At 46.8% G+C, this 13,513-nt stretch overlaps 1 protein-coding gene and 1 long non-coding RNA gene across 5 annotated transcripts in view; one reads left to right on the plus strand and one right to left on the minus strand.

The window, feature by feature from the left end:
* LOC123651851 overlaps nt 1-11,798 on the minus strand; it is a 33,301-nt gene extending 21,503 nt beyond the window's left edge. For all 3 annotated transcript variants that reach the window (XR_006740814.1, XR_006740816.1, XR_006740815.1), the window contains exon 1: nt 10,360-11,798. This is a non-coding gene — a long non-coding RNA (uncharacterized LOC123651851). The remainder of the gene's footprint in view (nt 1-10,359) is intronic.
* Nucleotides 1,354-8,359, plus strand: LRRC55 (leucine rich repeat containing 55). Of its 2 annotated transcripts, none has more exons than XM_045577521.1 (3): nt 1,354-1,674; nt 2,604-4,103; nt 7,929-8,359. In XM_045577521.1, exons 2-3 carry the CDS (start codon nt 3,296-3,298, stop codon nt 8,162-8,164), a joined length of 1,044 nt encoding a protein of 347 aa, XP_045433477.1. In that variant the 5' UTR covers nt 1,354-1,674; nt 2,604-3,295; the 3' UTR covers nt 8,165-8,359. The 2 variants fall into 2 exon arrangements, with proteins under 2 accessions (XP_045433477.1, XP_036282426.1); XM_036426533.2 differs by having other exon boundaries at nt 2,607-4,103.
* Nucleotides 11,799-13,513: the final 1,715 nt, after the last annotated feature.

Here is a 13,513-nt window from a genome sequence, read left to right on the forward strand (position 1 = left end):
ATTTTATTTCTAGCCGAAACTGGTTTGGCTCAGTGGTAGAGCGTCGGTCTGCAGACTGAAAGGTCCCAGGTTCGATTCCTGTCACAGGCATGTACGTTGGTTGCGGGCACATCCCCGGTGCGGGGTGTGCAAGAGGCAGATGGTCGATGTTTCTCTCTCATCGACGTTTCTAGCTTTCTATCTCTCTCTCCTCCTCTCTGTAAAAAAATCAATTAAAAAATATTTTAAAAAAATATTTTATTTCTAAGCTCATCTTTAAGGTGGAAGGTGGTGGCAACTATATTTACCTCAACCAATGCAATGTATAAATATTAATGCAGCAGCTCCCTTGTTACTGTGTGTTGCACTCTGTAGAACATGAAAGATTCAATGAGCAGAATATGAGCGAGGACAATGGAAAGGGAAGCAGACCTTCTATGGCCATATAGAAAAAAGAGAAGTCAGTGATCCTGAGAACTTTATAAAACCTCAGATCTGTACAACTGAACTTTCACTTTCTGTTACTCCATTTTAGTTTTCCTAAAAATCTGGAAGCTTGGAGAGATAGGAGCAGGTCAGCAGACAGTCCTGGGGGCCTGGTGAAAAAGAACAGGACCACAAGGTGTTCTGGCAGCTCTGACTGCCCTACAGACAGATCTGATTGTTTCTATAGCTCCAGGCACCTGGACCTGGCAGTTGACCCTTCACATCCCAAAAGCCCTCAAAGCTTGTAGCATCAGGACTTAGTGACAATTTAGGAATCAAGAAAAGGTTTCACCTCCTATAGTTGTACCTGACAAGCCCTGAGCCAGTCCAGTCACCTGCTACCTGGTGACCAAAATGTATTAAAACTCAGGGAAGCAAATGTTATATGTGGACTAAATAGCGATACTCCATCAAGTGAGCCAATTTGTCATATCCACTTCCCTTTTTTCTTTCCATCCTTATTCATGTCTTCATGGCCTCCCTGCATTTTTTCACCTGCCCTCCACCGCCCACTAAGTCCCATTCTCCATTCCAAGCCCTCTTTACTGTCCCTTCTGTATCTGGTGCCCTGAAACTCCCCCTCCTCTATCTCAGAGTCCACTGGGCCCTTTGCCCTCTCTCCCTGCTTCTCCCCTCTGCCCATGTCCTGTTCTGTCAATGCCCCCCCCCCCAACCCCTTGTTCCCCTTGCCTAGGATCTGTGTGTGGCTGTGAATTCTACAACTGCTTCTTTCTGTCTCTTCTTAGTGGGGTCCATAGACAGCGCTCCTGTTGCTCAGAGATGTGGAGGCAGTTGCTAAGAGACAGTGAAACGTCAGTACCTGGCCCTCGAGGAAAAAAGGGGAGTGAAAAAGGAAGAGAGGAGGGGGAGAGGGAGGGAAGGGAAGGGAGGGAAAGATCTGACAAACCCTGGCAGCAGCCTCAGCACCAAGCTGAGTTTCTGGAAGAAGCATTCGGATTCTGTGAACTTTCTTCTCAGCATCCTCCCTCGGATTCTCTTTTCGGGTAAAAGAAGGAGACCAGCTCGGGGACCACAGAACAGGAAACCACCGAGGATGCAGCCTGAGCAGCCAGGAACCATGGAGGAGAAGCCGGGGGAGGAGACTAGCCGAGGAGGCAATCTGTTCCCCTGAAGCCGCAAGCAGGGATTCCAGCAGGAGGGAGGGAGCCCCTGTCTGCCGCAGATTGATGGCTGTGTCCTTGGAACAGAGTAAGTGGGCTCTTGGGGGCCTGTGGGAGTGCAGGTGGAGACTTTAGGGTACAGAAAAATGAGTCTGGATCAAGGGGAGCTGGGGTGACTTCCCAGTGGGTGGGATGAAGGCAGGAATCAGTGGGAAGAGAAGCAGTGTCAGAGGAAGGGATGTGGGGAGGACAAGTGAGGACAGCAGGTGGGCACCGGAGAATCCAGGGGCTCAGAGGCTGGCTGCAGAGTGGATGGCAGGGTGAGCCACCAAGTATGGCATCATGCTCTGCCCCTCTGCCTGGCCAAGTGTGGGTGTGGGCTCAAGCTGGGGTGATAAGGGGAGAGTGGAGTGTTTGTGGGGAAGGATGCTGGGATTAGGAGTGTGCACTGGGGTGAAAGATGGTGGGGACAGACTGGGAGGGGCAGAGTACATGTACAGAAGGAAGCTGGAAAGAAAACTGGGGAGGCATGAGCACAGGGCAGGGCAAATGTGCTGGAGTCATAGGAGTGGAACAACGTGTGTGTGTGTGTGTGTGTGTGTGTGTGTGTGTGTGTGTGTGTGTCAGAGAGAGAGACAGAAAGACAGAAAAAGAGAAAGAGAGCTAGAGCTCTGAAAGAGGTCTGCAATCTGCCGGAGCGTGCATGCCTTTTTTCTTTGAGAGTTGTTCAAGGGTGGGGTAGTTGGTGCTGGTGGAGGTGGGGCTATGGAGAATGAGAAAATGCATCCAGCGCAGGACAAGACACTTAGGAGGATGCTCAAGGAAGGGGCCTGCAAGGTTAGCGAGTAACACCCGTGTGAGTTTGGGGTCTGAGCCCACCATGGCCACACCTGAGATTCAGACAGTATACAGAGGACTCTGCAGCAGAGGGGGGATGAGGGGGCACTGAGCCTAGGAGAGAAGCCACGGGGAGAAGAAGGCACCGTTTCTCTGCCTGAGTGCTTTCCTTGTTGCCAGAAGGAATTCTGCCTCCACCCGCCGAACACAAAGCTGCTTAGAGAAGCACCAACTTGGGAAGTTGCCAGAGCTCCTAGCAGCCCCCTCCTGCACCTTTGGGACACATGACTCTTTCCAAGCTCAGCAGTGCAAACAATGGGTGGCCCTTGGGGTCTTCCCCTCCCCGGGGATTACCATAGACACTGAGCCAAGGACTCGGGCTTTCCGAAGGCCCATGGAGATCCACTTCACTCCGGGCTCCCTGCCCAAAACACCCACCCATGGACCCCCTTGGACTCGAGTCCACTGGGCCACCAATAGAATCCCCTTTGAGTCCTTGAATGCTGGAGACCCCAACGCAGCTCTGGCATCTGATCATCAATCCCAGACTTGGGGCGGGGCTGGGGACTTTTAGATATTCTGGGACCTTTAAAAGGCCCCTTTCGTGTCCTTAGCTCCCCCCTCCCATCTCTCAGACACTGCACAAAGAGGAAGCTCCCAGAAGTCATGGGTGCGAGGGACACAAAAGATCTGCAGGGACCCTTCCACTTCCAGCTGGCAGCTGGCCCAGCCCCACCCTTGCCTCCTTTCTTTCTCAAGTTTTGATCGTCTTTGCAGACCCTGGAGAACCTCAAACAGGTTGCTTGCCCCCTAAACTCCAAAGGGGACTTCCTGTGGCTCTCACTCAGTGGCTCCCAGGAAAGGCTTGAGCCATGACGTCCCTACTCAGAAGACCCACCCTCCAGGGCTCTAAGCCCCGATGCCGCTGCCTTCCTGTGCCACTGACTCTCAATTCTATGGACACAACAGCCCCAGCCCCTGTGGACTCCATTCAGCACTGCCGTTGCCAGCTGCCTAAGATGGGTGACACCTGGTCCCAGCTGCCCTGGCCTGGGCCACCACAACCAGCCGTGCTCCTGGTCTCCCTCCTCTTGGCAGCCGGGGTGATGCACTCGGACGCAGGCACCAGCTGCCCCGTCCTTTGCACATGCCATAACCAGGTGGTGGATTGCAGCAGCCAACGGCTATTCTCCGTGCCCCCAGACCTGCCAATGGACACGCGCAACCTCAGCCTGGCCCACAACCGCATCGCCACTGTGCCGCCGGGCTACCTCACGTGCTACATGGAGCTCAGGGTGTTGGATTTGCACAACAACTCCTTGATCGAGCTGCCCCCAGGCCTCTTCCTCCATGCCAAGCGCTTGGCACACCTGGATCTGAGTTACAACAACCTCAGCCACGTGCCAGCTGACATGTTCCAGGAAGCCCATGGCCTGGTGCACATCGACCTGAGCCACAACCCGTGGTTGCGCAGGGTGCACCCGCAGGCCTTCCAGGGACTGATGCAGCTCCGAGACCTGGACCTCAGCTACGGGGGCCTGGCCTTCCTCAGCCTCGAGGCCCTGGAAGGCTTGCCAGGGCTGGTGACCCTGCAGATCGGTGGCAACCCCTGGGTGTGCGGCTGCACCATGGAGCCCCTGCTGAAGTGGCTGCGAAACCGGATCCAGCGCTGCACCTCAGGTAAGGGAGGGGGGAGGCAGGACTGGGGGTATGAGGGATAGAAGGTTCTGGCCTCACTGAAAGGAACTCCTCAAAAGAAGAGAGGAAGCCTTAGAGATCTTGAGCCCCTACGGTGTGCTCTGATTTATGCTCCTGTCTCCATACCCAGCTCTTTTGCTCCACGAGTATTTGTAGAGTTTGTAGACCCATTCATTAATGTAACAGACACTGCCCTTGCCTTTATGGCACTTATGACCTAATGAGGCAGACAGACAATAAACAAGAAGAGCTCATAATAAACAGTGTTTATTGAGCTCACACCAGGACCAAGAACTTGGCATGCATGGTCCCACTTTTAGCACCCCATTTTGTGGGTGAAGAAACTGAGATTTAGAACCATGGAAAGAGTAGCCCAGAATCAGTTACAAACTGGCAGAACCATGGATAAAGCTCAAGTGTATTGACTTCAAAGTCCTTCCTACTCTTCAAGACTGCTTCTTAAGTGTTCTGAGTGCTGGCAGTCTTTCAGAGACAGAAATGGCTAGCGATATTTATTTTTGTACTTACTGTCCTGCTCTATTCCAAGCATGTTATATATTTTAGTTCATCTCATCCTCGCCTTAGTGAGCCATCCCTACTCTACAGAAGGTGAAACTGAGGCATAGAGAGGTTTGTTAACTTGCCTGAAGTTACAGCTCTGCTAAGTGTTGGAGTCAGAAATCAACCCTTGCAGTCTGGCTGCCTCTGGTTGTATCCTACAGAGTCCATTCTAGGCTGATGGGAGAGTCGGGGCATGAATTCTGGCCTAAGTTCTGAACCAAAGGGTCTCAGCAGAGTTCCACAAGATTTGAGCAGGAGATTGAGAGTTGAGAGGAGAAACTAGGATGTGACAATTTAACCAGACAATTCCAACCAGGGATGGATTGGCTACTAAAGGAGCCTGAATCACGAATGTTTAATGGGCCCTGGACTCACCCACCGGTATCCAAACCTAGCCTGGAGGCAGGCAATATTCAGTGGTGGCCCCCATCACCAGTTCTCCTATGTGGCAGCACTGAGCTTTGGCATAAGCCCCAGCAGTAAAATAACAGAAATAGCTTAGGGCACTATCCCAGGGGATGTCCCAGAGCCTGGGCTCAGAGTGTGTTCAGAAGTGATGATGAATGTAGGAGGGAGAGGAGGACTGAGTGGGGAGTACGGGACCAAAATAGCTTGGGGGAGCTGTGGGACACAATTCCCATGTTTCCTCAGAGCTGTGGGAGGATGTTCTCTGGGACCAAAATAGCTGGGGACTGAGATAGGGTGATGGTAAGGGGCATGAGGAAGAGGCTGCGTGGAGTGATCCCTCCATCTGTTCAACCTTTGCAAGTTGCATCTGCTCCCCTCTCTCCTGGGCACTAGAAACAGAAGGGGCACACTAGGCGCTAAGCTTCCACCACACATGGGCTCCTTCTTTTCAGTAATCTCTGAGATCCCTGATGCCCTTCAAAAAAAAAAAAAAAAGCTCAAATTCCCAGTGAGTGGGAAAGGGATCCAAGATCCCATCACCAAGGCCTCATGTCAGTACAGATGATGAACCGAAGCTCCAGAAGGGAAAGTGACTGCGAACTAAAAAGTGAGAACACAAGTACGCCACAGCTAGAAGCCCAGGTTCTCTGTTCCTCCACAGAACACACTTTGAACCTCACCACACTCCAGGATACTTCCTCTTGGGGGTGAAGAACTTACCAGTGTAGGTAGGATTAGGCAATCCTCTGTCCTCTGTCTGTTCTGGCTTCTTCTCCCTTTTTCATGGGATTCCAAAGACTATCTACAACTTTTAGACAAATCCCAACACGGAGAAACATAAGGGTGCCCTTGGAATATAACTTAACTTCAAGACTGGTCCTTTGACTTACCAGAAAGTTTTGTCAGCCCCAGGCTTTCTTCCTGGAGTCCTGCAGGGTCCAGTCCTTGGAGCCTCCTCTGGTTGGTCCACACCAATTACCCTCACTGTCTCCACACACCTCAGCTTTATATTGTCTCGCCAAATCCAGGAACACAGTAGATTTGGGTGCTCAGCATCTTCCAGTTCCAAAAGAAGAGCCTCTGGATGGTCAACTCCAGATACAATCTTTTTCTTGGAAGAGTCTGGAGTACTTTGCATACAGCCTATAGGGACCCACCTCAACCTGAGATTGGGGACAGATTGCATTCTTTTTCTGAATCTAGCTCTCCATTTCTAAGGAGAATGATGCTCATCCATTTTCACAAAAGGTCAATCCAAATCCATGATTTTATTCTTTGGCCCCAAAGTCTATAGAAAGAGTAAAAAGCTTTTTGCCCCATTTAATTTAGAAAAGTCCTTCACATCTTCACATTGACATTCCCAGACAATAAGTTAGATTATCTCCTTTTTATGTATCCACTTTCTTCATGAAAGCCAGAAAGGAAAAAAAAAAAAAAAAAAAACTTGTCCAAGGTGAAAACTTAATTAATTTGAACAAAGGAATGGCAGACTGCTACCTGCATGCCACTTTTACTCCCAAGGCAGAGCACAATGGAACCATTGACTGTCATCAAGCATTTATTTGTACATGTGCCCCTGGAAGGATGGGATGGGACCATCAATGATGGAGAGAATGGCAACCCATTGACCTGTCCAAAAAGACCAAAATAAAGTAATAATAAAAGCATACATTACTCAATACTTATATTCCAAGAACATATCATTTAAATGTTAACTCATAGACTCCTCATAACAACCCTATGAGGTAGATACTACTATTCATCTGCTCATTTTACAGATGAAGAAGCTAAGACACAGAGGGGCTAAATGGCTTATACTTAATCGCACAACTTGGGAGAAATAAAGAAGGGATTTAAACCCAGGACAATGACTCCAGAGCCCACATTCTTAACCCTACACTTTGTATATCTGGAAAAGCCACATGGGGTAGTAGAAAGACCCAATGCTTTGGAGTTGGACAGAATCATTTATTCCCATATTCATTTAACAAAGATTCACTGAATACTTACATAGGCTAAGAATACTATGGGAAATGCTTATATTCAAGGTGGAGGAGATAGATAATAAACAAGCTGTCAAACAGTGGTAAACACTATGAAGAAAAAATGGGCAGAGTAGCTAAGACAGGAAATGCCTGGGAAAGATGACATATGGGATACTCTTGAAAGAGTATCATAAGGGAAGTCCAATAAGGTGATATTTGAGCAAAGTCTCAAAGGACATGAGGAATTGAGCTGTGCAGAGATGCAGAAGAGAAGCATCCTCACCCAGAGACAAATGCAAAGGCACTCCCTCCCTACCCAAAAGGGGACAAGCTCAGGTGATGGAAGAATGACCAGGAAGTTTAAGTGGATAAAACAGAGTCAGCCAGGAGTAGAGTAGAAACAATGGGGAGAAGTCCTTGCAGCCCCTGGTGAGGACATTAGCTTTCAGTCTGTGTGAAGATAAGAAGCAGAGTGACATAACAGGACTTCAGGTTTGACTGGATCACTCAGCCACTGTGTTGAAATGGGTTAAGGGCAGAAGCCCAGATATTAGTTGGAAGGCTTATATAAGAGACAATGGTAGCAGACAAAAGCCCGAGTTCTATTATTAATAGTGGCTATTGGATTTCAGATCAGTTACTATATTCTCTATTTTTATAGATGTGGCGACAGTGGTCGCCACATCTATAAAAATGGGTATAAAAGTATTTGCCTTGAGGGCTGTTGAGAGAACTAAAGAAGGTAAGTAAAAATTTTGGCACAAAAAAACCTAAACTTTTCCTGTAGGGTGGGTCTTCTCCATTCCATTCTGTCTCCCCAGGCCTTTCACCTTCCCTGGGTTCTGTGTTACAGATTCTCAGCTGGCTGAGTGCCGGGGGCCCCCTGAAGTTGAGGGTGCCCCACTCTTCTCCCTCACTGAGGAGAGCTTCAAGGCTTGTCACCTGACCCTGACCCTGGATGATTACCTCTTCATCGCATTCGTGGGCTTCGTGGTATCCATCGCATCTGTGGCCACCAACTTCCTCCTGGGCATCACAGCCAACTGCTGCCACCGTTGGAGCAAAGCCAGTGAAGAGGAAGAGATATGATGTACGTGGCTGACATCCCCTCCATGCTGCTGACCACCTCTGCCATTCATACCAGACACTCTCCCTGGCTGCTCACTCTAGCCCCATGGTGCCCTGGCCACCTCTGTCATAGCTCATGCAATGTCAGGAAACTGCTTTTGAATAGCTTCTACTGTGGGCCAGGCACTGTGCTAGGAACTGGCAGTGTTAAATGAAGTCACCTAGTTCCTGTCCTCCAGGTACTTCCCTCTGTTAGAGGAGAAAGAATCAGAAAATATTCCCATTAAGACAATCTGTTGGCATTCTAAATACATAGCTATGGAAGCCCAGAGGAGGGGTTATCAACTGTGCTTCAAAAAGTTCAAGAGAAGAATAAGAGTAGAGATGGCTCATGAGCTGGGTCATCAAAACTGTCTGTGTTGTCAAGTAGACCAAGAAGTGTACATACACAAATGATAGGCCAGAATATGTGTGGTACATTGAGAAGCATGGTGAGCAATCCCTCGGACCTCAGTGTACAGAAGGAAAGTGGCACAGGACCAAAACTTTCCCTCTGACACCCACCTGTCATTGCTCAGAGCTGCCTACCATTGCCTCCAGAGGGTGAAAACCCCCAATGCCAACCCTCTTGGCTGCCTCCTACCAGCAGCTAACAGGTGAGACCACCTCCCAGTGACTGCCCATCACACTAGATCACCAGTTGTAGCCTGCTGTCAAGGTCCCAGTAGCAAGCTGAGGACACCTTCAGTGCCCTTTCTCCCACCTCTGTTTTCTGCCTCTCACTCCGGCCTCAGGCCTCAGAAGGAAGAAGCAGGAGGCCCAGGAATGGGCAGCATGAGTCCTGACACTCAGACTCCTAATCTCGTGACTATTCCTGCCACAGTGCTCATGCCAAGGAATGTCACCAGGAAAATGCACTGTGGGCTGCATCCCTGTAGCATGATAATACAGGACTGAGGGAGGATTTGCTCTTTCTTCTAAACAACTTAACTCATTTAAGTATAAAGGTGAGAGAGCTATTAATTACCAAACACTTGCCAGTGTCAGGCACTGTGATAAACACTCTCCACAATTTTCTTTAACTCACACAACAATCTTCTGAGGTGAGCATTATAGTTCTCGTTTTACATATGGGCAAGTAAAGCCCAGAGAGGTCAAGATTATGTGATACTTATGAGCAAAATAAGTTTATGCTCTTTTAACTATCCCAGTCAAGTAAGAAAACATCACAGTTCCCTTCAAAAGTATATAAGTTCAAAGTCAAGTAGTGCTGATGAAGCTCCTATTAAGAGCCAGCATTCTTTTGGACACTATTACATCTATTGATTCAATTATACTAGTTTTCACAGCAACATTGCCTGGTAGCTTTTATTATTCCCATTTTACAGATTAATTCATTGCTGAAAGCTGAGTATCTTACCCAAGGTTATCCAGATAAACTCTAGAAGGAAGGTGTTAGGTAAAACCGTGTCTAATCAGGCTGTTAGAAATCAATTATCTTCACGTATAAAGCACAATTACCGTCATTGTCGTCATCTTCATTATCAGTGTCATCAGCTTCATCATCATTTTCTCTACATTTTTTCAGCACTGGACAGTTCCTGAAGAGCTTTGACATCATTCTTCCTAACTCTTCACAACCCTGTGGGGCAGGCAAACTATCATTTCTCCTATTTTACAGATTAAAAAAAAAAAAAAAATAGAGACTCAAGAGCGGTGTGACTTGCCTAAATGGCAAGATTGAGATTCAACTCCAGCATGGCTCTCTTTCCGGTACTGCCCCAGGTGCTTGGAAAGAGAATGCCTGGGAGGCTAGATAGTGGAGCCCTAGGACTCAGCAGCTATGAACATCTTAGTAGATCAGCTATATAAATGACAGTAAAAAGTAGCTGCTGTACAGATTTAGGTAGGGCAAATCACAGCCTCTGATACTTAGAAGCAGCACAGGCAGCACCTGAATGAGTCACCTGCCTTGCAATGTGCAAATAATGCATTAGAAATGGTAGCCATCTAAAAAAATAAGAACTTTTGGAAACAGGAGAGAAAGCTATGTTAACCCCTTCTATTTAAGCCCTGCTGTGTTGTGTTGCAAGAGATACAAAGGGTGTCAGAAAGCTGTGGATAAGAACCTCTGCACGATAGGGAAAGACTTTAAGGCATGGTCCAACATGTTTCCAAGGCTGGTCAGCATATAAATTAAAACAGGGGCTTCCTACCTTGCCCCCAACTCCAGCTGACTTGCATCATCCCATCTTCCTGGCAGGTCTGAAGGGATGAAGGAGAAACATCATCTTCCAAGAATTCTTACTCATGCTCCCTGAGCTAGTCAACCAAAAGAGTACCCAGAACTTTGCTAGACCCGGGGTACTTGAACCTTGTGTGTTGTGTTGCTTACAACATCTGGGCCAGACCCTGCTCTTGTGACACCTGGAGCAGAACTGTGCCCCATCTCTTCTTCCACTATGTCCAGGACAGGTGGATTGGGGATGCCCTTCACTAGTCAATCTCATAGTCTAAGGTATTTGGAAAGGTTCTTGTAGAAATAATAGTCCTGATACAAATAGATAAGCCTCCCATAGAAGAACATCATATGCATCTATGATAATCTCCTAGATACTCTTGTTTGCTAAAATATAGTTAATATATTTTTAGATATGTACTTGTTTTTTGCATAGAACTAGAACCAAACAAGACACCAAATGACCCTTGAAATAAAATGTACTATCTAATGAGATTACATAGTCCCTGTAAATGAGTAGGATACATGGTTTTTAGAAGGTCTCCAGCTGCTAGAAGGTCCCCAGTTAACTAAAGCACAATGAGGAAAATTCCCTCACCTCCTACCATCAGTATCTTGTGCAGACTATCAGAAGCAAGCTTCTAGAGGCACACTTCTAGAGGAAATCTAGCAGTACTGATTGAAACAGTTCCCATAGTACTGCTGGCCAAGAACCCACAATGGTGATCCCACAAGGTGTCATTAGTTTTTTTCCAGATTAGTTAACATGTAAGTGTTGGAGTATCTCTGAATCCATGTGTCTGTTCATGAAGTTTCATGTTCATTAGATGTCTACTGATATGGGGGCAAACTCTCTGGAACTTGACTTCAGTTCTCCAATAGTCTACTCAGCCATCTGTTTATTGCATTGTTTAATACACTAATATGGAATCCCATTGGGGATTGAGTAGGGATAGCTACCTATTTGAATAATATTGGGGGTATTAAAAAAAACAACAACAGAGATGTGGTAGAGGCAGACTAATGAAAGCCTAACTACTTCTCTCTGTTCTCCTCTATCCCTCTGAGATTATCCTAATCAAAGAACTTTCCTCATGGGCTTGAGGATATCAAAGTTTAGTTAATCAACAGTGTTGTGATAGTCAATATCTGGGCCATTGTTCTTTAAAAATGACCCCACATTTACACCATACCACTTTGGACCGGTTCCTTTTGATCACCCTCAGACTGCCTCCATTGTTTATCCATTACTATAGAGATTCCCAGAGAGCCCTGCAGAAATGGGTCCTCAGAGTTGCTCTAGAATCTGCTGGCTCCTTCTAAGGAGGTTGGTGTATAGAATTTGATCACAGACCAAAACAAGTATTTCTCTTCCACCATCAGGAAAGACTTACAATTCCTATAGATGTCTATATCAATATATACCGTATTTTTCGGACCATAAGACCCTCCGGACCATAAGACGCACCAGTTTTTAGAGAAGGGAAATGAAGAAAAAAAGATTCTGAAACAAATAGTGTCCTAAAATATTTTATGTGCATTAAAACCCAACATCACAGTCATAAACACATGTAATCAACCCTGTAAAGTAAACAGCAGCATTTAGAACCATTTTAGAGCCAGGCAAGCATACAGAGACCACACAGAGCCGGGCAAGTAAAAAAACTTTTTTTTTAAAGTATATGTGTAGGCTATATTTGGACCATAAGACGCAGGGACTTTTTCCCCCCACTTCTGGGGGGAAAAAAGTGCGTCTTATGGTCCGAAAAATACGGTAAATATTGATATAGCTCTGACATCCTTTCCAGCTCCAGAAAGGAAATATCTTTGTCCATTCTTCCCAAAGCTAAGAAACTTGTCCACTCTTCTCACCCAAGAAGGAGGGAGAAGAGAAGTGAAGGAAGCAAGTTGCAAGGTTCTGTGTACATTAGCACCATGTTTGTCACAGGGCTGGGTGGAGAGATCTAGAGCCACAGATCTCTGTTTTTCTGAGTGCTGTCCTGAGGAATGCTGATGTCTGGGGTGGGAGGGTTAGGGAGGGTTGGGGAAAGGGGAGATGCCAACCTTTGTATGGAGATGATTTTATAACCTTGCACTTTTGTAACTGTGAAGAATTTTTCATAAATGTGCATTAATAATAAAGAGTGTATAGTTTAACATATTTTCTAAAAGAGTTGTGAAGAGGAGGGAAAGAGAGGGAGGCAGATAAAGAGAGTGAAGAAGGAACTAGGCAGAATCAAGAGGATGTGTGCCAAAATATACACACAAAAGGTCTATGGGGAGGGAGTAGATGGGAATAATTAGGAGATGTGCCAGCCATGGATGGGGCATGTGTGGGAGTAGAAGGAACACCACAGAAGCATATTTCTACCAGGCAAAAAAGAATATGTGTGTGTCTGTATGCACACATCCCTATGTGTAGGCATATTTTGGAGGCTAAAATTATACAAAAAGAGCATATGTTTTATACATGTTTGTGTTTGCAGCTTGGGTCATCTATAAAACATGCCAAGGCAAGTAGGTGTGCCTGCCTAGTTAGCATCACTAAAGAATGTATGCCAGAGAGATGGGCCTTTTCAGTCATGTGGGCAAAAGGACACTAGCTCAGACATACAGGTAAACCATTTAAATGGATGGTGTGGGGGATAGATGAGGCCATGACTGGTATAGTTTCAATCTCTGTTCTCATAGGTTAAAAAAGAAGGGAAGGGAATCTAAACCTCCTGAGTCTTGCAAGTGCAGCCTATATACCATTGGAACTGAGATGGTTGGGCAGTGTACCTTGAGAACAGAGACAGAAAAATGAGGAGCAAGTGTGCAGTGGCAGCCATTTTTTATTCTAGTACACTGAAGAGGAAGTGGCTTCCCCTGTGTGGCTCAGTTGGTTGGAGCATTCTCACGTGCACTGAAAGGTTGCAGGTTTGATTCTGGTCAGGGCACATATGTATGTTGCAGGTTTGATCCCCAGCCAGAGCACCTATGGGACACAACCAATTGATGTTTCTCTCTCACAACTATAACTCTCTCTCTCTCTCTCTCTCTCTCTCTCTCTCTCTCTCTCTCTCTCTCTCTCTCTCTCCCTTACTCTCTCCCTAAAATCAAGGAAAAAATGTATGCCCAAAGTTTCACAG

The sequence above is a fragment of the Pipistrellus kuhlii genome, unplaced genomic scaffold, assembly GCF_014108245.1.
Source record: "Pipistrellus kuhlii isolate mPipKuh1 unplaced genomic scaffold, mPipKuh1.p scaffold_m20_p_9, whole genome shotgun sequence".
Classification (NCBI taxonomy): domain Eukaryota; kingdom Metazoa; phylum Chordata; class Mammalia; order Chiroptera; family Vespertilionidae; genus Pipistrellus; species Pipistrellus kuhlii.